The sequence below is a fragment of the Syzygium oleosum genome, unplaced genomic scaffold (assembly GCF_021117445.2).
Source record: "Syzygium oleosum isolate NSW1041296 unplaced genomic scaffold, Sole_v2.1 Sole_v2.09, whole genome shotgun sequence".
Lineage (NCBI taxonomy): Eukaryota > Viridiplantae > Streptophyta > Magnoliopsida > Myrtales > Myrtaceae > Syzygium > Syzygium oleosum.
Window position 1 is genome coordinate 12068839 of NW_026607493.1, and position 23872 is coordinate 12092710.

General features: G+C 44.7%; 2 protein-coding genes across 2 annotated transcripts; one reads left to right on the plus strand and one right to left on the minus strand.

Annotated features, from left to right (window-relative positions):
• The first annotated feature begins 1700 nt into the window (after window positions 1-1700).
• On the plus strand, window positions 1701-23074 carry LOC115691772 (protein PLANT CADMIUM RESISTANCE 2-like). Its single transcript, XM_056314249.1, has 5 exons — window positions 1701-1799; window positions 1875-1923; window positions 22440-22511; window positions 22611-22823; window positions 22992-23074. Exons 1-5 carry the CDS (start codon window positions 1701-1703, stop codon window positions 23072-23074), a joined length of 516 nt encoding a protein of 171 aa, XP_056170224.1.
• LOC115666656 (cytochrome P450 CYP736A12-like) lies at window positions 18464-20531 on the minus strand. The gene is made up of 2 exons (XM_056314247.1): window positions 19780-20531; window positions 18464-19482 (listed from the first exon to the last, which is right to left on the minus strand). The coding sequence occupies exons 1-2, from the start codon at window positions 20458-20460 to the stop codon at window positions 18658-18660; spliced, it is 1506 nt and encodes a 501-aa protein (XP_056170222.1). The 5' UTR covers window positions 20461-20531; the 3' UTR covers window positions 18464-18657.
• Window positions 23075-23872: the final 798 nt, after the last annotated feature.

A 23872-nucleotide genomic window follows, 5' to 3' on the forward strand; every position in this document is an offset into this window, starting at 1 on the left:
TTCTCATGTATCCTTTTGAATAACGAATATAATTTTCTTTCGACAAAAAAAATGTAGTAAAATATCTCATCCAAAAGATTTTTTTGACCAAAAAGAAATCTCATTCAAAAGAATTGGCAAAAGCAATTCATAATTCTGTTTTTTATACAAAACTAGATGAAAGAGAAGATCTTGTGGCACATGAAAGTGTAAGAGTCGGACCATTAATCAATTAACATTAGACCAATATCGTTGCATTCTGTCTATATTTAGAAATTAAAATCGGGTTTGGGCTCACTTTTAGCGCCTTTTTCCAAATTGACCCTACACTATATAATAAAAAGATCAAAAATCATACAATTAACAATTCTAATAACTTCCCACTTTCAGCCACTTCCCTATATAGCCGTCAATTTTCTTTCATTGAAGTACAATTACCAAGCTTCAATCGTGCCCAAACAATATTGAACAATAGTGCAGAGATATAACCAACGCAGTAATATGCTCAGTTGAAGGGTCAAGCCATCATGTGAGAATCGGCAATACACAAGTGTCAGTCGGGAACAGACAATTTGTAGTGAAGTTGAATCATCAAAGACAGGATCCTCTTGGTTTGCTCACTTTGTATATGAGATTGTCTACGTACATGCCTCTTTCTTGTCGACTTAGCCAAAACGGCGAAGGTACGTTATGGAGTTGTTTAAGTATACATTGAGTGTCGATATATGAAGATGCATATTTTCTCCCATAAGCCCACTTCACCTTCCGACGTAAAAAATTTGGTATGCAATTAACGTGATTGACAGAATCAATTACAGCACAAGAATCGTACGAGAAAACAATGCAATATCAATTGAAATCTAACGACTTGCGAAATTAGCCTCTAATTTCGAACCGCAGATTTACTTCTAATCGAAGGGGCATTGCGAAAATCATGACCGTGAGGATTGATCACGTCTATGACATTGATTCTTGTGTATAATTGATTGGTGACAAGAAGGAAAACCATCTTTGGTACTATGGATGGAAACATAAACAGCACAGAAATGTGTAGTTGATGATTATCCGACGAAATAAAATGAGCAAATAGCTATTCAAATGTAATCTGACCTTCTTTTCTTTTCTTTTTTAAAATGGCAATGATATGTAATATCATAATCATTCGTCATACTAACCGTAGATGTAGAAGAAACCAAGTTGCTACGCAAGCTTGTATTGCGTTTATTTCTTCGTTTTGAATATGTGCGATAGAGAGAGAGAGAGAGAGAGAGAGAGAGAGTTGACTTACACCATTATAACATTCATCCAGTGGAAGACAAGACCTAGATTATTATATTTCTTTTTCAAATTGATTGAGGTTTATTTAAACTCAGTTAGATGGAAATTTTCCACATTGACATAGTCAAAATGATAAAAATAATAACAAAAAAAAAGAATCTTGCAAATAATACTTCACCGAGTAATCAGACCTTCATTAGTCACGAAGAAGTTGCTTAGTAAATATTCTATTCATGGTCAATATGTACAGTTGAGCATTCTTAAGTTTTAAAATTCCCACTTGATTCATGTACAAAGGGGAGAAAGATTAAGAAAAGAAAAAAGAAAGGTTGTGTGAATATTTGTATATATTGCTGCATCCGGGTGTTTGTGGCCATACTTGACGTAGCTCCATAGTTTTTGCCTTCTCTCATCCTTTCGCCGAGCCGAATTTTAGCTCTAAAATGGCTCCGCGAAACTCCGGAGGGAACTCGAAAGCGCCTCCACCCCCAGTTGCCGCGCCACCTCCTGTGGTGTTCCCTCCGGAAGCGAGCGCTCCCCCAGCATACGTCGGCCATCCCATTCCTCCACAGGTCTACAAAGGAACACCCACTCACAGCGTTCCCGATGCCAACAAGGGAGGGTGGACCACCGGTCTTTGCGGTTGTTTCGACAATCCATTGAATTGTGTTGACACCTATTTTTAATATCCCCAAAAATTAATTACACAAAATTTAGGAATTAATTTTCTTTAATTCCTAAAACAAAAAAATATTTCTATTTAAATGCATTGCATATAGAAATTAGGTACATTTGCACTAATAGAGTCTATTATAGAGTTTAATTTTAAAAAAAAAATGGAGTCGGGCCGGGTCGGAGCTGGGCCGACCCGGCCCATTTCGTTTTTCCTTTTTCCCCCCGGGCCCGGCCCCTTTTCCTTTTTCTTTTTTTTTTCCCTTCGCGCGGGCCCGACCCGCTTTCCTTTTCTTTTCTTTCCCCCCCCCCCCGCAGCTGGGCCTGGCCCGGCCCAGCCCTTCCTTTCTTCTTCCCCCTCGCCGGTCGCTCTCTCGCCCCTGTTCTCCCCTGCTCGAGACGTCACGCCGACGCACGGCGGCGCCACTCCTCGGCGTCGCTATCCGGCCAGAGCAGGGCCGGGTGAGCATGCCGACGGGACTGGCATTAATTGCCAGTCCCGTCCTCCCCGTTTCCCCGGCCTCCCTTATCCCCTCCACCCTCTCTTCCCCCTGTTCCTCTCTGCGCCTCACAGAGCTGCTCCCCCCTGCTCTGCACCGGCCTAGATGGCCGCGAAAGTCGCCAGCCAGAGTAGGCCGGGGCAGACCGTCGTCATGCAAGCGTATGGGGCAGAGAAGGCACGCCGGTCGTCGGCTATAAAGGCCAGAGAGAGAGAGAGAGAGTCCTGGTCGGCCAATTTTGAGAGAAAACAGAGAGTCCGAGAGAGACCCAGAGAGAATTAGAGTGAAACAGAGAAGAGAGAGGAGCCTGGGAGCGTCTCGCAGGTCCCAGCCGGTCTCGCCGTCTCCAGCAAGCCGACCGGCAACCCCCGGAAACACCCCCGGTCGGCGATTTAAAAAAAAAACAGAGAAAGACAGAACCGAGAGAGGAGAGAGAGAATAGAGAGGGAGAGAGAGCAAACCGAGGCCACGCCGGAGCAAGAAAGACAACCAGCAACGTCGCCGTCGCCCACGGAGTAGCCGGAAAGCCGCCCTGACGCGCCGTCGACCGTTGAGCTCCCCCCTGGCCGAGAAGCCCCTCTGTTTTGCCCTGTTTTTTGTGCTCGGTTTGACCGGGACCTGCGCCGGCCGTTTCGCGCGAGTCCCGGTCCATACCGTCGTCCCCCACCGTGCATACGTCGTCACCAAAGGCAAGCCAGACCGCCGGAGCCGACCGGGTCGCCGGAGCAGGTCAAAAACTCCCTTTTTAAGCAGTGCACGCCAGATTCTTGACGAAAGGCCCCAGTGAAACAGGTTTGATTTTGGGGCGCCGGCCGGCGAGCGCGTGGCCGGGCGGCGAGTTGGGTGACTGAAAGGGCTTCGTGGGTGTCCCGGGAGGCGAAAGCCCTGCCGGATTTGGTCTGGGTCGGCCGGCAAGACGCTGGATCTCGCCGGTCGACGGTCTCACGTGCCTTATGCACGTGAGAACCGGTTTGAACCGGTCTGCAGACCGGGTCAGACCGGTTTGCAGACCGGGTCAGGCCATTTGGGCCGGTTCGACCCGGTCAAACCGGCCCTTTTTCGTCTTTTTCCACCGGACCGGGACCCAACCGGGCCCGATCCGGTCCAGACCCGGGTTGACCCTTTGACCCGGGTCGGATCCGGAAATCCGACCCGGTCAACGTAATCGGTCGGGTCCGTTGACCCGGGTCGGATCCAACCGACCCGGATCCGCCGACCCGACCCGGGTTTTAATATTATATTAATATTTTTATTTTATTTTATTATTTTTTTAAAAAAAATTTAAACAATTTTTTTTTTCTCTTTTTTTTCTCGAAAAAAAAATTTAAAATTAAAATTAAAAAAAAAGAATTTTTTTTTTTAAAATTATGTGATATTTCTAAGTGTTTTGTTTTATTGTGATATTATTATGCATGTTTTTAATACAATTGTATGAGTTGTTGTGTTTTGAATGTCATCTGACTTAGTTAAGGTTAGAACCTTAATCTGCATGAATTGTTGCGTTCCCGACTGCTAATCGTTTCTGATTATGCACTCGCTTGATCACCTCACATATTAGGAGAAAGGTCCTAAAATCAATTCAAATTATCTGACAAATGTTTTCATGAAATGAACAGGATAAAAAGGTACCGAAAGGGCATTAGTTATCTAACTAGTGTAACCAAGTCCCCAAATTCAGTTAATCTCTGGTTCGTAGGAATAAGGTGATTCTCCCATCACCCTATTTGGGTTTCTAATCGATCCACCCCAAATCGATTAGTGGCGACTCCTTGGTATAAACCACGTGCATGTTAAATACTTAAACCCCAAGTCGCGATATGGTATGGGCTTGGGAGGGCCCGAGTTAAGTCATGAACCTAGACTTAGCACATACCAGGCGAGCCCCCTTTTTTGCATGTTCGATAAAAAAGGAGCTCGAGAGTTCGGTCGCGACAGACTGGCAACTCCGCTGGGGACATCATTTTTTTAAAAAAAGTGGACTTAGGCCAAAAAAATTTTATCCTGTTCAAAATGATTTTTGTTTGGTAGCAAGGACTCCAGGTACGATACTAACATTAAGGTGTTATTTGTACTTGCAGGTTCGAATTGATTGTTTATAATTTGTTATGCATGCTTTAATGATTTAGCACTACACCGTTGCATACACAACCACGCTGCCGGACCTGGGCCGCGATAGGGCATGTTAGGATGGTGTTAAGAAAGATACAACCTCGAACGCGAGCCCGCGATGTAGAGGTTGCCTTTCTTTTCCCCGAAATTTATTTCTAAAAATCGTAAAGAAGTATCTTTAGCCGCTATTCGCGTGACTATAAGATATTCCTTTCGATTTGGCCGAGGTTAAAAGGACTTGATACCAACGCGAGACTGCGACGGTCAGGCACCCTTTTAACTTCATGTTGCTGAGCCAGTCTAGATAGAAATCGAACCTCACTCCTCATATGCATGTTGTTGCGATTGCCATGGTTCAAGGAAAGGTATATATTCTATCCCTTCTCATTTTTTTATATATACGGCCTACTTATTCAATTGATTTGTTACTGTTAGGCCACCCGTTGATTGCAGTCTATATACCAGGGATACGCTTATTGCGGAGCTTGTCCGTAAAAATAAGCGCCTCCGAGAGACCGTGATTTCCCCATCGTTTATAAAATGAGTATCCGGGAAGGGCACCCTTTTGTTAAAAGCCTCTGTCTTTTATATTTCCTAGTAATTATGTTCAGGGATTTTGGTTATCTCCTGTAAAAATGTTTTTAGGTTGTACTAATGTTAAATATAGCTCGGACCGTTTTTTATTCTATAAATAAAATTTTTTGCCCCTTAATGACACCACCGCGGCCTTCGGCCTAGTGGTATCCGGGGATGAGCAGTAACGGTCCGAGGCGACCGGGGTTCGAACACCGGGGACGCCGCCTGTAATGTTAATATTAATAAAAATCCTTTTTGCTTATTTTTTTTCTTTGCAAATAAAGAAAATATGCAATAATAATATGACTAAGTCATAGAATGATTCTTTATTGGGCATTATACTCATTCATATCAGCGTTTTCGCAGGTAGCTACAAAAATGGCCGAAGAAAACGTCCGCCTCAATAACATGGAAGATGAGATGAAAATGGTCCTCAATGCGATCCAAAATCTCACAAAGCAGGTGGAATCCATTCAGGGCAAGCTCACACCCACGCCTGCATCAATTGAAGTGGTGTTACCACCACCGTCTACTGGAAAAGACGAAGCCTCCGCTAGTGACGAAAAATGCCCCTGCTTTGGAGGACGATCCGCTTCCCCTTCTTTGCCGGGAAGCCCGAACTTGAAGGCGTACCAATGACGGAAACGGGACAAACGCCTTGCAAAAGTTGAGGAGATGCTGAAACAGCTACAAGGCCCGCAGAATGCTGTCCCACTTGACCTGTCTATATACAAACGGGTTAAAGTACTAGAAAAATTCAAGATGCCAGAATTCGAGAAGTATGATGGTACCTCATGCCCCAGACATCATTTGCACATGTATCATGTGCGGATGACTCAGTATGTTAATAATGAACCCCTCATGATTCAGATCTTCCAAGCGAGTTTGACGGGGCCAGCCTTGACATGGTATATGTCGAAGGATGTGGATACTTTTAAGTCTTGGGATGATGCCGCTGAGGCATTCCTCAAGCATTATCAATTCAACCTCGACGTCACCTTTACTCGTGACGATCTGGAACGCGCTGAGAAGAAGAAGAGTGAGTCCTTCAAAGAGTATGCCACCAGATGGAGAAACTTGGCCGCCCAGGTTACCCCACAACTCACTGATCATGAACAAGTGAAATTATTCATAAAGTCTCTTCCATATGAATACAGACACCGCCTGGTTGGTGCCACTGCTGAATCCCTTAATCGTCTTGTTCCTGTGGGTGAACGAATCGAAATGGGATTGCATGAGGGGTGGTTTACAGACCCCACTTCCACAAGCAAGAAACTCGGCATGAAGAAGGAGAAAGAACCCCTGACAGATGCGGATGTTGCATACACCCAAACCGTTCGTCCTTCCCCAATGATTCAGATGAGCAGTGGACAGCAACCGGCCTCAGACCGCAAGCCGCCCCAAAGGCGAAATAACAAAAAGCAGTTCACGCCACTTCCTTTGCCTATGTCTCAGATCCTGCCTATTCTCCTGGAAAAGAGGTTGCTTGCTAAAGAGCCAAAGCGTGAAAATCCTGAGCGTCTCCCCAACTACGATCCCTCCGAGGCATATGACTATCATTTGGGTGAAACAGGACATTCCGTCAATGACTGTGTTGTTTTGAAAAATAAAGTCCAGAAATTATTGGATGCAAAGATCTTTTCATTCCGCAACGCACCATCCAATCAAGAAGGAGGCGCGGATGTCATCATTGAGTAAACTGAAGACTCAATTTTCCTCCCTTAGAATATAGGCATATTTAATAGTTTGAATCCTCCCCTATGTAGGAGCTTTTCTTGCTTTCTAAAGTCCCAGTTGTTTTCTAAGATTCCCAGTTTTCTGAATTTGTAATTATGCTTGGAATTTTAGTATTGCAATTTCCATTCCAACAAATGTAATTCGCCTGAATTATTCAAAAGAATTACAAATATTTTGTTTTGAGGGCCTGAGGAAGTATCCCAAACCGGCCCGTTGATGATATCCAGCCACGAAAAGGAAAGTGTTCTGAGGCCCGGGCTTCCCCATGTTTCCTCGTTTCTAAGCTTTTGAAAATAAAACAAACATTTTATCATTTTTCAAAAGGGCAAAAAAAGAATAGTGGTGGAAAAGCATGCATACTCATAGCCCTGTTTGTTTTTCTAACTCGCTCACTTCGTGTCTCAGAGCATACTCCTTTTTGATTTGTTATTACAAAGGGGATATTTGAAAATGACACAAACTGAAGAGCACGTCAGACCCTGATGATGCTAGCGGACCAACTCATCTGATAGGGGCAGTCCGCGTGAAGATCATCCAATCTTCAAATGAAACATGGGGCAAATCTCACTACTACCAGTGGGTGATATCAACCCGAGAAAGTCAAAGAGAATGCTGACCATTCCTTGACCCCATGATGAGCGAAACATCATTTCGTACAAAAGTCGGGGGCAGATCAAGAAAAGATTACCCCTTTTGAAAGAAAAAGGTATGTCTTATTCCTAAACAAATTTTGGAAATGACATTCCATCCATTTTCCTTTACAGATAATGAACTTGGGAACATGCTAGACTCTGACGTGCTAGCGAGCCGGATAGAGCACCAATGTTGGAATCTCTCGAATGAAACATGCAAAGAAATGCTTAATTGGGAGAGTAGGCTAGGGGGCACGCAATCTCCCAGTCCATCTAAAAGGGTGTATTTCGTTCCTAAAGTTCATTCACTTTAGCATAGAAATGACATATCTTTTCCTTTTACATAGGACAAAATTGAGTAAAGAACACTCATGGTACAAGCAGCTGGAAAGGACTTTGCATATGACAAAATGGCGTCAAGGCAGATCCTGACAACCACGGAAGTCTCGATGCTAGTCACGCTCATGTCCGTCAAAGACCTTTAAGGCAGAGATTAGCTTTGCTGCGAAGATCCCCATGCAAGCAATTGCACATGCCTGTGCAGTCAGGAATCGGAGCATTCACGAGAAACTCCTCAACATGCTGGAACCGCATTGACACAGCATGCGCTGACAATAGAACCCTCTATTTGGAAGCACCCCTAATTATAGAGGATTTCATTCGAGCTTCGAGACCAAGAGTATGGAGGAGCAGACTGAGGCAGAGAAGGCTGAACAAAGTAAAGAGGAGAAAAGACTCTGCTAGCTTTGAAGGCAAAATGGAAGAAGGGTAATTTGTATCGTTCTCAATTTACCCTCAATCATCTCATTTCTAACATAAGCTCCTGTTTTTGTCAGAAGGGAATTATCAACATCCAAGAAAATTCAAGGAGTTGTCAATTTAATCTCAAATGAGGGGAATCACGAAGGGTAATGTTGTATCGTTCCCAATTCCTGTCCCTCAAAGAGCCGTTCATTAACACGGTCTTTCTTATTACCTTGCAGGTTTGCCCTACTGTTACAGCATAGGTAAGTATTTCTTTCCCTTAAAATTTTAAGAGTTGAAAGAATCAAAAGAAAGAGGAAACATGTTAAAGCGAATAAATGCTTAACCCTCCCCAAAGTGCATCGCATATCTTTTAGAAAGGAATTTTGCATGGTAATTTTACTTGTTTAATTCACCAATTCCCTGTGAAAATCTTGACAATTCGACGAATGGTGTCGAACTGCTCCGATGTATTGAACGAGATGTCTCAGGATGATGAGAGGCAATCCTTAGTCTATACACATTCTCACGTACCAAACCCATGTAAGATGAGCGAAAAGGTTCCACTTCTACAAGGTAAAGGGGTTTCTCGCATAAGGTACGGTAGCCAAAATGACGAGAGGCAGTTCATTTCTCTGCCCCATACACTACCATTAATCCTTTGCTTAACCATTCGAGCCCATACACTTAGAGGTTCTTTTTAAATCACCCCTGTCAAGAACCAGCCCACATTGGGGCAGCTTGAGGTAAATCAGCATCACAGAGAGAATTCAAATTCAGAGGGAGCAAGAAGAGCGTCCCTCCCTTTCGATCACCGCCCTTGTGACTTCGGCCTCGTCGTTTTTACGGATCTGGCGGTCCTCGACAGAGTCCTCCAAGACAAGCACGCCATCGACGGCTGAACAGTCGAGGCTACGAGGGCTTTGTCAAGAGAGAAGCAGCAAACTAAAGCTTGTCCAAAATGCCAACATCTTATTGATAACAGTGATGAGCAAGACAAGAAGGATGAAGAGTTTGTAATATCTAAAATTTTCTATGATCATCAGCTGCAACAGCTCGCACAAGGTGAAAAGATGAATAGAAATTTTCTTGCTCTCATTTGCATTAATCTTTGAGTGTTTTTATTGCAGATGAACTCTCACAATAATTTAAGTGCCATAGAATGACGAAGAGCAGTTCTTCTTCTATCCCATACACTTACATCCCTTGCTAGCCCAATTGAGCCGGCGATTTCATTTCGTACCAACCCAGTTGGTGATCATCCCCCACACCGGGGCAAGGCAAAAGTCACAACAGCTTGAGCATTAGGGTCCAAAGTACCGAATCAAGATGAAGATTTCAAGAGCCTAATCATATTGTTCTGCTCAAGCTTGTTTAGGCTAGTCCTGACAACACCAAAAGAGCAGCAAAAAAAATGCTAAAAACTAGGGGCATGAAAAAGCAGTGTGCCTGGTAAAAGCAAGGCCAATGCCCATGAATAAAAAAACAAAGAAAAAGAAAAAGGAGAAGAAGAAAAACGATGAAAAAGACGACCCCAAAGGGTTAAATTTGAGTTCTTCTTCGATACAAATTCCTACTTTAGGAACTCTGTCTTGACAAAGATCTGTCACACTCTTGAGAAAGCAATTGAAACAAAGATAGAATGGTATCCAGGAAAATGCTTGACGCAGAAGCTCCTCAAGAAAAAGTTGTCAAAGAAGAAAAAGCACGGGATTACCCAGGGAGTTTTCCAAAAGAGTCCCGACGGTGGAGAAAAAGGCTGGTGACAACGCTAAGATGATCACCAATTTTCACCCTTACACACATCTTTGAGCCTAACGATCCTTTCGTTTCTCAACCTGTGAACTGAGCCCACGTTACATCCCTCATGAAGTCTCTTCTGATTAAGGCACTTGATTTAATGTGGAATTTCAAATGTTTATACAAACGCTCGAGGAAGTGCGAGCAAGACTATTTCTATCTCGTTTTGCAGGGTTCTTGACTTGTAAACCCGCAGATAATTGCAGAATATTTTCTTTCATGGCCTTGACTCGGACAATCCCCTTCGTTAAGCCATTGACCAAGCCTACATTACGACCCTGAAGAAGACCTCTCAGATTGGAAGCGTCGTACCGCTTGCGAGAAAACTCAGACCCTTGCGGATGTGATAACGGTCAGATTGAGTGTTTTCAATGTTCCCGCATTAATGGACGGGACCAAATAGCCCTTTTCAATGAGAGCGAGCGGAAAGTCCTTTCTGACTGAGGATCCCTCATTCAGCATCTCGAGAAGTCCACCTCCCAAGCGAAAATTGTCTTGATTGACCCTCGGTGGATGTTTGGTGATGCAAACATGACAAAATCATCATGCATGAACTTTCAAATACACATTCTGGGATAGCCTAGCTTGTCTATCCTTGATGAATGCATGCATGTTTGCGCTAACCCTCTTTGACAGGTAAAATATCCTCAAAAACTCAAAGAACATATGACCTTTGGAGCGTCTCCAAAGATGTCACAGAAAATTTCTTCCGCTCCCCAAGTGGAATTGACACAGCATGCTTTACAGCTCAGAGTTATAATCCCCAGTGATAGAACACGAAAATTCGGGCGCTGGAGAAGCCCTCATTATCATCACAAAAGAGATGCCCTGAAAAAGGTCGAGTATTCAGCAGATGATATATCAAACCTCCGGGTAAGAAATCCCAAGTATTTCATAAGATTTCTTTTCAAACTACCCAGAAGGTAAACATGGTGTTTCTTTGAAAAAGAAAAGCATCTTGACTAGCTGGTCAAGATATTTCATACGATATTCAAGAATAGCCTCAGTTGTCTATTTCTCCGATGAATACGTATGTCTTTGTACAAAGAAAAACTTGTCTGACAGGAGACACGCCCTTAAGAGGCAGGAACGTGCCCAGGTGCTCATCGTTTGAGCCTTTTCAAGACCTGCTGGCGAGGACCCACCAGGCAAACCATCAAATCCTCGGGCGAGGACCCCTAGGTGCTCATCGTTTGAGCCTTTTCAAGACCTGCTGGCGAGGACCCACCAGGCAAACCAACAAATCCTCGGGCGAGGACCCCCAGGTGCTCATCGTTTGAGCCTTTTCAAGACCTGCTGGCGAGGACCCACCAGCCAAACCATCAAATCCTCGGGCGAGGACCCCCAGGTGCTCATCGTTTGAGCCTTTTCAAGACCTGCTGGCGAGGACCCACCAGGCAAACAATCAAATCCTCGGGCGAGGACCCCCATGTGCTCATCGTTTGAGCTTTTTCAAGACCTGCTGGCGAGGACCCATCAGGCAAACGATCAAATCCTCGAGCGAGGACCCCCAGGTGCTCATCGTTTGAGCTTTTTCAAGACCTGCTAGCGAGGACCCACCAGGCAAACAATCAAATCCTCGGACGAGGACCCCCAGGTGCTCATCGTTTGAGCTTTTTCAAGACCTGCTGGCGAGGACCCACCAGACAAACCAACAAATCCTCAGGCGAGGACCCCCGGGTACTTTGACAAACAAAATCCAGTCAGTCAAGGCGACCGAAGAAAGGTTCGGGTCTTAGACAGACGAAATCCAGTCAGTCAAGGCGACCGAAGAAATGTTCGGGTCCTAAACAAGCGATTTCCCCAGTCAAGGCGACCGAAGAAAGGTTCGGGTCCTAGACAAAAGCAATTTCCGTCAAGGCAACCGAAGATAGGTTCGGGTCCTAGACAAACCATTTTTCCCGTCAAGGCGACCGAAGACAGGTTCGGGTCCTCGACAAACAATATCAACTATCTGGAATTACTCTACCCTTCGACAAGGTAAGTAGCCCCAGGTATGTTTTTATTTGCTTTAACATGCATTATCTTATATCGCATCATAAAAATGGGACTCCGGTCTCGCCAAAAATAACATTCATTGAACATGCATGGGCCAAATTTAGGTGTCATTTTATCTTTGAACGTAACATCTGCGAGCTCAATCTCTGCGAGCTCACCTTCAAAGAGGGGCAGCTATTGACACCTATTTTTAATATCCCCAAAAATTAATTACACAAAATTTAGGAATTAATTTTCTTTAATTCCTAAAACAAAAAAATATTTCTATTTAAATGCATTGCATATAGAAATTAGGTACATTTGCACTAATAAAGTCTATTATAGAGTTTAATTTAAAAAAAAAAATCGAGTCGGGCCGGGTCGGAGCTGGGCCGACCCGGGCCCGGCCCCTTTTCCTTTTTCTTTTTTTTTCCCTTCGCGCGGGCCCGGACCGCTTTCCTTTTCTTTTCTTCCCCCCACGCTGGGCCTGGCCCGGCCCAGCCCTTCCTTTCTTCTTCCCCCTCGCCGGTCGCTCTCTCGCCCCTGTTCTCCCCTGCTCGAGACGTCACGCCGACGCACGACGGCGCCGCTCCTCGGCGTCGCTATCCGGCCAGAGCAGGGCCGGGTGAGCACGCCGATGGGACTGGCATTAATTGCCAATCCCGTCCTCCCCGTTTCCCCGGCCTCCCTTATCCCCTCCGCCTTCTCTTCCCCCCGTTCCTCTATGCGCCTCACAGAGCTGCTCCCCCCTGCTCTGCACCGGCCTAGATGGCCGCGAAAGTCGCGAGCCAGAGTAGGCCGGGGCAGACCGTCGTCATGCAAGCGTATGGGGCAGAGAAGGCATGCCGGTCGTCGGCTATAAAGGCCAGAGAGAGAGAGAGAGAGTCCCGGTCGGCCAATTTTGAGAGAAAACAGAGAGTCCGAGAGAGACCCAGAGAGAATTAGAGTGAAACAGAGAAGAGAGAGGAGCCTGGGAGCGTCTCGCAAGTCCCAGCCGGTCTCGCCGTCTCCAGCAAGCCGACCGGCAACCCCCGGAAACACCCCCGGTCGGCGATTTAAAAAAAAAAAAAACAGAGAAAGACAGAACCGAGAGAGGAGAGAGAGAATAGAGAGGGAGAGAGAGCAAACCGAGGCCACGCCGGAGCAAGAAAGACAACCAGCAGCGTCGCCGTCGCCCACGGAGTAGCCGGAAAGCCGCCCTGACGCGCCGTCGACCGGTGAGCTCCCCCCTGGCCGAGAAGCCCCTCTGTTTTGCCCTGTTTTTGTGCTCGGTTTGGCCGGGACCTGCGCCGGCCGTTTCGCGCGAGTCCCGGTCCATACCGTCGTCCCCCACCGTGCATACGTCGTCACCAAAGGCAAGCCAGACCGCCGGAGCCGACCGGGTCGCCGGAGCAGGTCAAAAACTCCCTTTTTAAGCAGTGCACGCCAGATGCTCGACGAAAGGCCCCAGTGAAACAGGTTTGATTTTGGGGCGCCGGCCGGCGAGCGCGTGGCCGGGCGGCAAGTTAGGTGACTGAAAGGGCTTCGTGGGTGTCCCGGGAGGCGAAAGCCCCGCCGGATTTGGTCTGGGTCGGCCGGCAAGACGCCGGATCTCGCCGGCCGACGGTCTCATGTGCCTTATGCACGTGAGAACCGGTTTGAACCGGTCTGCAGACCGGGTCGACCGGGTTTGCGGCTCGGGTCGGAGCCATTTGGGCGGTTTGACCGGCCAAACCGGCCCTTTTTCGTCTTTTTCCACGGACCGGGACCCAACCGGCCCGATCCGTCCGGACCGGGTCAATGACCGGGTTGACCTTGACCCAGGTCGGATCCGGAATCCGACCGGTCAACATGTCGGTCGGGTCCGTTGACCCGGGTCGGATCCGACCGACCCGGATCCGCCGACCCGACCCGGGTTTTAATATTATATTAATATTTTTATTTTATTTTATTATTTTTTTAAAAAAAATTTAAACAATTTTTTTTCTCAAAAAAAAAATTTAAAATTAAAATTAAAAAAAAGAAATTTTTTTTTTTAAAATTATGTGATATTTCTAAGTGTTTTGTTTTATTGTGATATTATTATGCATGTTTTTAATACAATTGCATGAGTTGTTGTGTTTTGAATGTCATCTGACTTAGTTAAGGTTAGAACCTTAATCTGCATGAATTGTTGCATTCCTGACTGCTGATCGTTTCTGATTATGCACTCGCTTGATCACCTCACATGTTAGGAGAAAGGTCCTAAAATCAATTCAAATTGTCTGACAAATGTTTTCATGAAATGAACAGGATAAAAAGGTACCGAAAGGGCATTAGTTATCTAACTAGTGTAACCAAGTCCCCGAATTCAGTTAATCTCTGGTTCGTAGGAATAGGGTGATTCTCCCATCACCCTATTTGAGTTTCTAATCGACCCACCCCAAATCGATTAGTGGCGACTCCTTGGTATAAACCACTTGCATGTTAAATACTTAAACCCCAAGTCGCGATATGGTATGGGCTTGGGAGGGCCCGAGTTAAGTCCTGAACCTAGACTTAGCACATACCAGGTGAGCCCCCTTTTTTGCATGTTCGATAAAAAAGGAGCTCGGGAGTTCGGTCGCGACAAATTGTAAGTCTTTTTCTCCAAAGAAAAATTCCATAGGAGTCGATCTTGCTTTTGTCAATCGTGTGATGTGTTATATCACGTCGATGATTTTCTTTGTTAGAGATATTTCTAATATAGATTCTTCATATCTCTAACATATTGATCATCTTCCCTTTTTGTTTCCAACGAAGGCTTGATCACCTGTTTCTGCCTGTGCGTCGCATTCGGCCAGAATGCGGAGATTATAGACAAAGGAATTGAAGCACCTGTAAGTGAAAAACCTCAACAAAACCTCGTGAAAAACTATGATTAAGGTTCGATTTTCTCTTGCTAACAATTTGACTTTGGCTAATGAACTGGCAGCTTGTGCGTTTGCCGGGGCTCTGTGCTACCTGATGTTCCACTTCTTTCGTTGTTCATACTGCTACACATGCACTTACCGGACAGCTCTGCGAACTCTACTCAATCCCCGGCAGCCAGTGCAGAGACTGTTGCTAGCACCATTGGTGCGGGCCATGCGCTCTTTCTCAAGAGTATCAGGAGCTCCAGAACCGCAGGTTCGATCCCTCAATCGGTAAGTTCATTATCCGATATGTTCTTTGTCCTAGTAATTCATCGTTCCTAACTTCCTATCAGCACTCAGAAAGAACAAAAAAGAACATTGAAACTAGATTGAACTCATCTGATTGGTATTGCTTAGAAGTAAGATTGGATTTTTAAGTTATGATGGGATGCGGATGGGTAAGTTCTTTGTCTTTCTCTTTGTGATGACAGGTAATCTACTCAGTATTTAGAGTACGATTGGATTTATCAGTCACGATGGGATGCGGATGGGATGAGTTCTTTGTTTTTTTTCGTTGTGATGACAGATAATCTACTCAGTAGTTAGAGTATTGGCGAGGAGTCAATGGTTCGATTCCCATCATAGGTTAAACTCATTATACTCCATCGCTATTGTTCATATTTGAATAGAAAATAGTGATATTGCTATTTTTTAATTTATAAAAAATAAGGAACAAACTCTATAGTTTTTATCATGATAAGCTATCATTATTGATAAGTTATCAGAATAATGAGTCTTAGTAATTATAATTATAAAATAAGGCGGAACACTTGTTTATGAACAATGATAATATTGTCTCTTGAATTGCCAAATATTCCATATTCCTATCAAATCTATTTAAAAACTTAGAAGTCAACAAACAAAAGAAAAAGTAAATAGACCTAGTCCGATGAATCATGACTTTATCTAGGATCAATCCATTTGATGTTAAAAAGATCCGTCAGAGGAAGGTCGGCTAGAAATTTCTTTAAAAAATGAAATAAAATGTCCCATGTACAAAATCTCTTATAACAAGGTTATTTAAGATTGCCAGTTAAGAAATAAACCCCTATCTTTTAGGGAGATTCGAGCGGGTCCATTTTGACTTTTGGTACCAATAGATTCTACTCAATTGCGATTGGAGACCAAGTAAGCACAAATGCTTCGAGATTCTAACATGCATTTTGGAAGCCCAAATTACATAGAATACCATATTATTGCTAGTGTTAAATGCGAGACACTTGTTCAAATGTACTGTTAAAAATCTATCGCCTTTTTTATTTCATGAATTTTGTAGACCAATCCTAATACACCTTGCATTACTCGAACATACTCATGTATGTATATGATATGAATGTGACCGGTTACATATTTTCATATGCGACATGATGCGCAGGATGGGTCGCTAATGCTGAACGAAGGACTCCACAGGTTGGAGTCGTGGTCCCTCCGTCAGTTCCTGGCAGCATGAATCGTTGATGTCTCTCTCAAGCCAACCTTCGCCATTCATCCATCTTCTGTCCAAATTCTAATCTTGCCTTCCCTTTCGAAAGCCTTAGCAAACCTAGCCGAGCCAGCCAAGCAATTGGCTGTATTTTGTGTGCCTTTTATTTTAGTTTCGGGCCTTTGTTTTAATTTCTAGAACTGGAATTGGGACTTTCGTACTCCATTGTAATATAAATACGTGATGCTATCTTAAGTTACATCACAACAACCTTGAAATTGAAGAGAATTTTCCTTACAACGGATTACAATATATATATATATATATTCGAGAATGCTAATATATTGATGTCATGGGTCACGGATCACGTTGATAAATGCGTGGACGAGCGGCATCTCATATAATAGAGACCATAAAGACATATAGATTGACGACCAAAAAGACCCATTATTGTCTAGCTTTTATTTTGCTCGATTATCCCATGATACAAACGACCAGCAAGAGCAAACCGTTGAATGTCACCAAAAAAAAAAATAAAGATTTGATAAGAATAATAACCCATCTTGAAAAGACTCATTTTTCCTTCATGAGCGATATTTAAAACGTAATTATCATTGTGAATAAGAAGTTGAGCGCCCAAAACAGAACACCAGTCGCATGCACATTTGAAAGAGAGAACATTTGGGGGCAAAAACTCGTTCTAGCAAATCTCTGGTCAGCGCGGCTTACCGGAGGTGGCAAGTCGATAGATCCAACCCCGGTGCTGCCACGACGACCGCGTCCTACAAATCTTGATGGTTGACCTTTCTTCTACATCTGACCACTAAACTCAGATAAAACAAGAGTAAACCGTTGATTAGCTGGTGTTTTCAGTTAAATCACGCAATGAAATGAATTTAAGCACTCATTTCCAATCCATATGTAATAAGAATAAAAATGGGGAAATGTGCTATTCCGGGTTCACACACATTTCCAATCTATCTAGAAAAAAAATAAATAAACCGGACCAACCCGACTCCGTGGATATATGTCGAACAGGTGTCGGGTCGGGTATCATGAAGACCCGACCCATTGACACCCCCATTGACACTCCTAGCGGAGGGACATGGCCTGCAGCGGTTCTCATTACGCTTTCTTTGTTTCTTTTTATTTTTATATTTTCAGCTAATTACTTTTTTTTTGGGGGGGCGGGGGTGGGTTGAAACTGGTATGTTTTTAAAGGCTTTGATATGTTTAAATTTTCAAACAATCCGTATCTTACTAATCCCATCTGATTTCGATAGAAAAGGAGCTCGAGGATGATCCGCATAATTAAAACAAGAGCCATACAACCAGTTGAATTTAATTGGTCAAAAATTGAATCCCTCGGATCCGAACACATGACCCAAGTCCGAATAGGTTTTTGGAGTCTCGCCCTTCAATATTCACGCTGCTGTTCGCGAACCTCTCCGGGAGCAACTCCTCGACATTCTCGGCCCAAGCCTTGGTGTCTCTCCCAAGGGCGCATGGGTTCACGATGACCCGAGTCCTCTTCGCGATGTAATACCCGGTGACCTCGACGTCCTCCGTGGACTCGAGGGGGACCAGGAGCGAGCCCGGTGGCTACAGCCTGAAGCTCTCTTTCACCACCATGTCCAAATAATTCAGCTTCGGCAAATCCGGCTACTCGACCGTCCAACCCAACCCGACCATGGCTTTCTGCTCTTGCTGAAGGTGCTTCATCACGCGCGGGTTGCAGATCAACTCGGACAAGGCCCGCTCAATCACGATGGACAATGACTTGTATGACGTGGTGATCATGTCGAGGGCTATGGCCTTGATGTTGATGCGACCCATTATGTGAACCGGCTCATCTTACAAGCTATTAATGGTATGGCCCACGATGAAGAGAAATGTGCTTATAAAATCGCCCTTGTATTTCCAGTGGTGTCTTCCTCGTGTTCTTTTTAACAACCTCTAACACCTTGTTCATGGTGTTGCTTTATCTTTATCATTCCATGGTTTTGATCGGTCAAATTCATCATCATTGGACAGCTTATTTCCAGCACTGGTACATACATAAAAAAAAAAGTACCAGATAAAAATTGAATTAAGTTGCATAGACAGTAGAGGGAAAGAACTCAATTGTAAACTCCGTTTTTATATAGAAAGGGGTAATGTTATGATGCACCTAAGTTGACTCTCTGAAGAGAGACAGATGCAGCCTAGAACGTTTGATGGGTCTATAGTACTATGTTGTTCAGATTAGCACAACAACAATTGTCAAAATAAATGTCAAACATCAATGCCCGGTAACATGTAACAAATCTTGCGAAACTTCAAACAAGCAGGCGATAACTTGGCCTCAGGATCAAGTGCTTCGCTCTGGGCATCGACAACCCGAAGTCCTCGCTCATATCCAGCTCATTCGGCGACGTCCCCTCCGGTAACTCCCAGTCGAAACAATGCACTAATTGGGCCAAAACAAGACGAGTATTAACGAGGCCCAAGTTCATCCCTGGGCAGCCTCTCCGACCCGACCCGAACGGTATGAGCTGGAAGTCTCGCCCTTTGACGTCCACGCCACTGCTCGCGAACCTCTCAGGGAAGAACTCCTCTGCATTCTCAGCCCAAGCATTGGTGTCTCTCCCAAGGGCCCACGCATTCACGATGACCCTAGTCCTCTTTGCGATGTAATACCCACTGATCTCGATGTCCTCCGTGGACTCGTGCGGGATCAGGAGCGGGCCCGGCGGATATAGCCTGAAGCTCTCTTTCACCACCATGTCCAAATAATTCAGCTTTGGCAAATCTGACTCCTCAACGGTCCGGCCCAACCCGACAACAGCTTCGAGCTCTTTTTTTAGGTGTTTCATCATGCGTGGGTTGCGGATTAGCTCGGATAAGGCCCACTCAATCGCGGTGGACGAGGACTCGTACGATGCGGCGATCATGTCGAGGGCTATGGCCTTGACGTTGGTCCGACCCATTATGTGAACCTGCTCGTCTTGCGAGCTATTTATGGGATGGCCCATGCCGGCGAGCAATGTGTCTATAAAGTCACCCTTATATTTTCCGGTAGTATCTTCCTCGTGTTCTCTGATGATGTCCTCGAACACCTTATCCATGGCTCGATTAACAGCTTTTGCACGCCGAGTCATTCCCTAGTAAGGCAAAAAAATAAATCGATTCGAGAAAAGATGTAGTAGAAGCTCCAAATTTTTGTATCTATAAAGTTCTTTGCATTTTCTCAAAAACCGAGCCAAACACACCCTTCGTATCTATTGTTATAGAGAGTAGAAACTTTCCAAACTTATAAGCACGATGTGACAAGTGACAAATGACAAATGACAAAAGCAATGACTCAAGCATTGCTTCACATAATTCCAAATCACTGTACTATATGCAGCAAGCTAAAAATTCACTCTAATTGAATCACAAAATAAAGAAATAACTAATACCTGAAGATCGAGGGCTCCAAGAAGAGGCACATAGTCCGCCAAATTGAAAGCCCCGGCCAAGTTCAGAGCCTCGTGAATCACAGGCTTCAAGTTGAACTTATCCCTCGTGCTGCACCCCAATATCATCCTGCACGCCAAGTCCCCTATCAGCTGCCCCACCTCCGCGCTCACGTCCACCGCCTCACGCGCCGCTGCTGCCGCCCTCACCCTCACGACCATCCTCCCCAGCTCCTCCCTCCTCATCGGCGCAAACGACTCCACCTTCGCCGGGCTCAGCAGCTGCAGCATGCACAGCCTCCTCAGGCCCCGCCAGTACGCACCGCTCTCCGCGAAGGCCATCCCCTTGTTGCCGTATGACATATGGTGCAGGGCATTCACGCTCGGGCGGCTCGAGAAGATGCTGTCGTGGGTCTTGAGGACAAGCTTGGCCGCCTCCGGCGACGAGACCACCACCGTCGGCTTGTTGCCGAGGCGGAGGAACATGATGGGGCCGTAGGACTTGGCGAGGCTGTGGAGGCTACGGTGGGGGAGGTTGCCAAGCTGGTGGAGGTTCCCGATGACCGGCAGTGGGGGCGGACCTGGCGGCAGCTTGGGGGCATTCCGGCGGCGGAGGTGGTGGAAGAAGAAGTAGAGAGCTATTAAAAGAATGGTCGAGAGAAGGGCGAGTGGGGAAGTCTCCATTTGCAGGTTGAAGATGGTGGTGTCTTGCTTTGGTTGTGAGGCTGGCTGAGGATGGAGCGGAGATATGGAGAGTGATAAAATCGCCGTCTGGACAGCTACGACCTAGGAAGCACCGGTACGCTGGGAGGCGACACAAGCTCCGACACGCTCGGCCACTTGTTTATGAATGATGATAATTCGTCTCTTGAATTGCCAAATATTCCTGTCTTCCATTGTTCCTATCAAATCATTCCTAAGAATTAGAAATCAGCAAACAACAGAAAAATTAAATAGACCTAGTCCGATGAATCACGGCTATATTCACTATTTTGAACATCCAACCCATTTGTATTTTTAACGCCCGTATAACCATGGAAGATCGTTGCTACCTATAGATTCTACCCAGTTGCAATTAGAGATCAAGTAAACACAAACACTACGAGATTCCAACATGCATTTTGGGAGCTCAAATTACATAGAATACCGTATTATCCCTGAGTTTGAATACGAGACACTTGTTTTATTATATGAATTATATAAGCCAATCTTGATACAAATGGCATAACTCAATCATATTTTTGCTTGCATATGATATGAATGAGATCGGTTATACGTTTTCACATGCGACATGATGTGTGATGCGTAGGATGGGTTGCTAACGAGGAACAGAAGACTCGACCAATCGGAATCACGGTCCCTCCATCAGTTCCCGGAGGCATGATTCATTGATATCTCTCCCGGGCCAACCTTTGCAACAATTCATCCATCTTATTCTCAAATTCTAATCTTGTCCTCCCTTCAAAAGTTTTAGCAAACCTACTGAGGTAGCTGAATGATTGAGAGATTATTTTGTGTGCCTTTTATTTTAGTGTCGGGGCTTTGTTTGAATTTCTAGGACTTGAAATTGGACTTTCGTACTACATTGTAATATCAGATCTTGAAAAGTATAATATACTTTGTCATGTTATATCACGACAACCTTGAAATTGAGGAGAATTTTCCTTACAGCGAATTACAAGATAGATTAGAGAAGGCTAATTTGTTCTAGTCGTGATTCACGGGTCATGATGATAATTGCATGGTCAGTTGGCATCTCCTATTATACAGACCAAAAGGTCATAGATTGATGACCAACGAATACGATTATATAGGAAAAGACCCATTATTTTCTGGATTTCATGTTGCTCGATGATCCCATAGTAGTACAACCAACAAGAGCAAACGGTTCGATGTGAAAAAAAAATGATACTTCTATAGATAAAAAGGATAAGGAGAGGCAACCAACGCAACTACATTCTCTAGGCATTATCTAAGGGTGTCTTACTTGCCATGAAATATTTGGTTTGAATCATAACTAATTTGTCTATTCATAAATGTACTAACCTGTCATTAGAGCCCATCAACATGCCAAAAGCCAAAGCAATCGGCAGAATAGGAAAATGAGAAAGGAAAAACGTACTCCCTCGAAGCGCACGGATATGTATGACAAATAAGGCGGCAGTTTCGATTTGGAGCTACAAACTGGCAATGCTTGCCTCTTGTTGACGAAGCTCCATCTATTTTGTTCTTTGCCTTTTGCGGAGGGAAACTTCAGGTCCAGGTCTTACCAAAAAAAAAAAAAACTTCAGGTCCAGGATGAGTCCCCCGAACCCCAATGACGGCTCAAGATTGCCTCCGGCACCGGTCGTCGTCCCACCTCCCGTGGCATATGCCCCAGAAGCAAACGCTCAGCCGGTGTACGTCGGCCAACCCGGTCCACAGTCATACTTAGTAGTGCCAGTGCATTATGTTCCCAGCAATGCAGGCGTGTGGACCACCGGTCTTTTCGATTGTTTCGATGATATGACGAATTGTAGGTCTTTTTCATAAAAGTTCATAAGACTCCATCTTGCTGTCGCTGACATTGTGAAGATCTTTTATTAAGTTCGTGTTACACTTCAGAATACTTAATCTTTCTAAACATTGTTTGGATGAACATCTTCCTACCTTTTTACGGACAGGCTTGATCACCTGTTTCTGCCCGTGCATCACGTTCGGCCAGAACGCCGAGATCATAGACAGAGGAGGCACTTGTGAGTGAAAAACCTCGATAAAACGTCGTCTTTGCTAAGCTATATGATTAAGGGCTTAGTTTCTCGGGCTAATTTTAACTTTGGCTAACAAATATGCAGCTTGTGCCTGTGCCGGGCTTACGTGCTGCCTGATATTCCACTGTTTCGGCTGTACGTACTGGTACACATGCACTTACCGAACCAAGCTCCGAGGCCACCACTCGATCCCCGGCGGCGAGTGCGCAGACTGTTGTTTGCACTATTGGTGCGAGTTATGCGCAATTTGCCAAGAGTATCGGGAGCTAAAGAATCGTGGGTTTGATCCCTCTATCGGTAAGTTCTCACCGCAACAAAACTGCCTAAGGCCGCTAGAACAATTTAAGGAGAACCGCATTGTTCCTTAAAACTGTTTAAACTTAGTAAGTACTTGAATGCGTGCGTGCGTGCACGCGCATGTGTGAGCGATAGGTTACATGTTTACATATGTGATGCAATGCATAGGATGGGCCGCCAATGCCGAGCGAATGAGTCGGCCAGTCGGAGTCACAGTTCCTCCGTCAATTCCCGGTGGCATGGTGCGTTGACGTTTGTCTCGGCCAACCTTTGCAACAATTGATCCATTTTATTCCCACTTTTATCTCGTCTTCTCATTTCAATATGTTATGGGAAATTTGGATAGTAATGCAGTACTTGATCGATACTTGTGATGACGTTTCTCTCTTCTTATTCGCAATCGTTATCTTTGTACTCTTTCCAATGCGGTGTTGGGAAATTTGGACAGTTATCTGGTACTTGATCGACACTTGTGGTGATTTTCTCTCTTCTTTAATACATAGTAGACCATGTGATTGTAAGTAAAAAGTTATTGCATGTTTTATAAATCATGAATCGATATCATATGAATTGTTAATTTTGTGATTTCTATCGTGAGGCTCACATGACCAACGGTGCAAATGAATTTAATTTGCCTGGTTTATAAACCATCCGATATTTTGTTGTTGCATATACATATGTTATGCATGATGTGATTGGCTTTGGCGCACAAATATCAAATGGGTAGATCTAGTAATTCAAAACAGTATATGTGCTCGACTAGGCCTGCTTACATTCAAGTTTTCTAATGTAATTTTGGGGTATTCATTACTCAATCAGTGAACTTTTTTTGTAAGGTTAGTGTCCGGACATGCAACAGAAATCCAATCTTATCCAAAGATAATTTCTAAAGAGAGAATTCAAGTCCCTCACACCCCACAACAATTCTCCGGTGCTAGACTTCGCCTAACACTAGTCACATGTGCATCTCATTAGCTAAAAGGCCGGATTGAGCCATAGAGAGAACAGGCTAAATCATCGAGCTAGGTCTCAATTTTTGGCAAATCCAG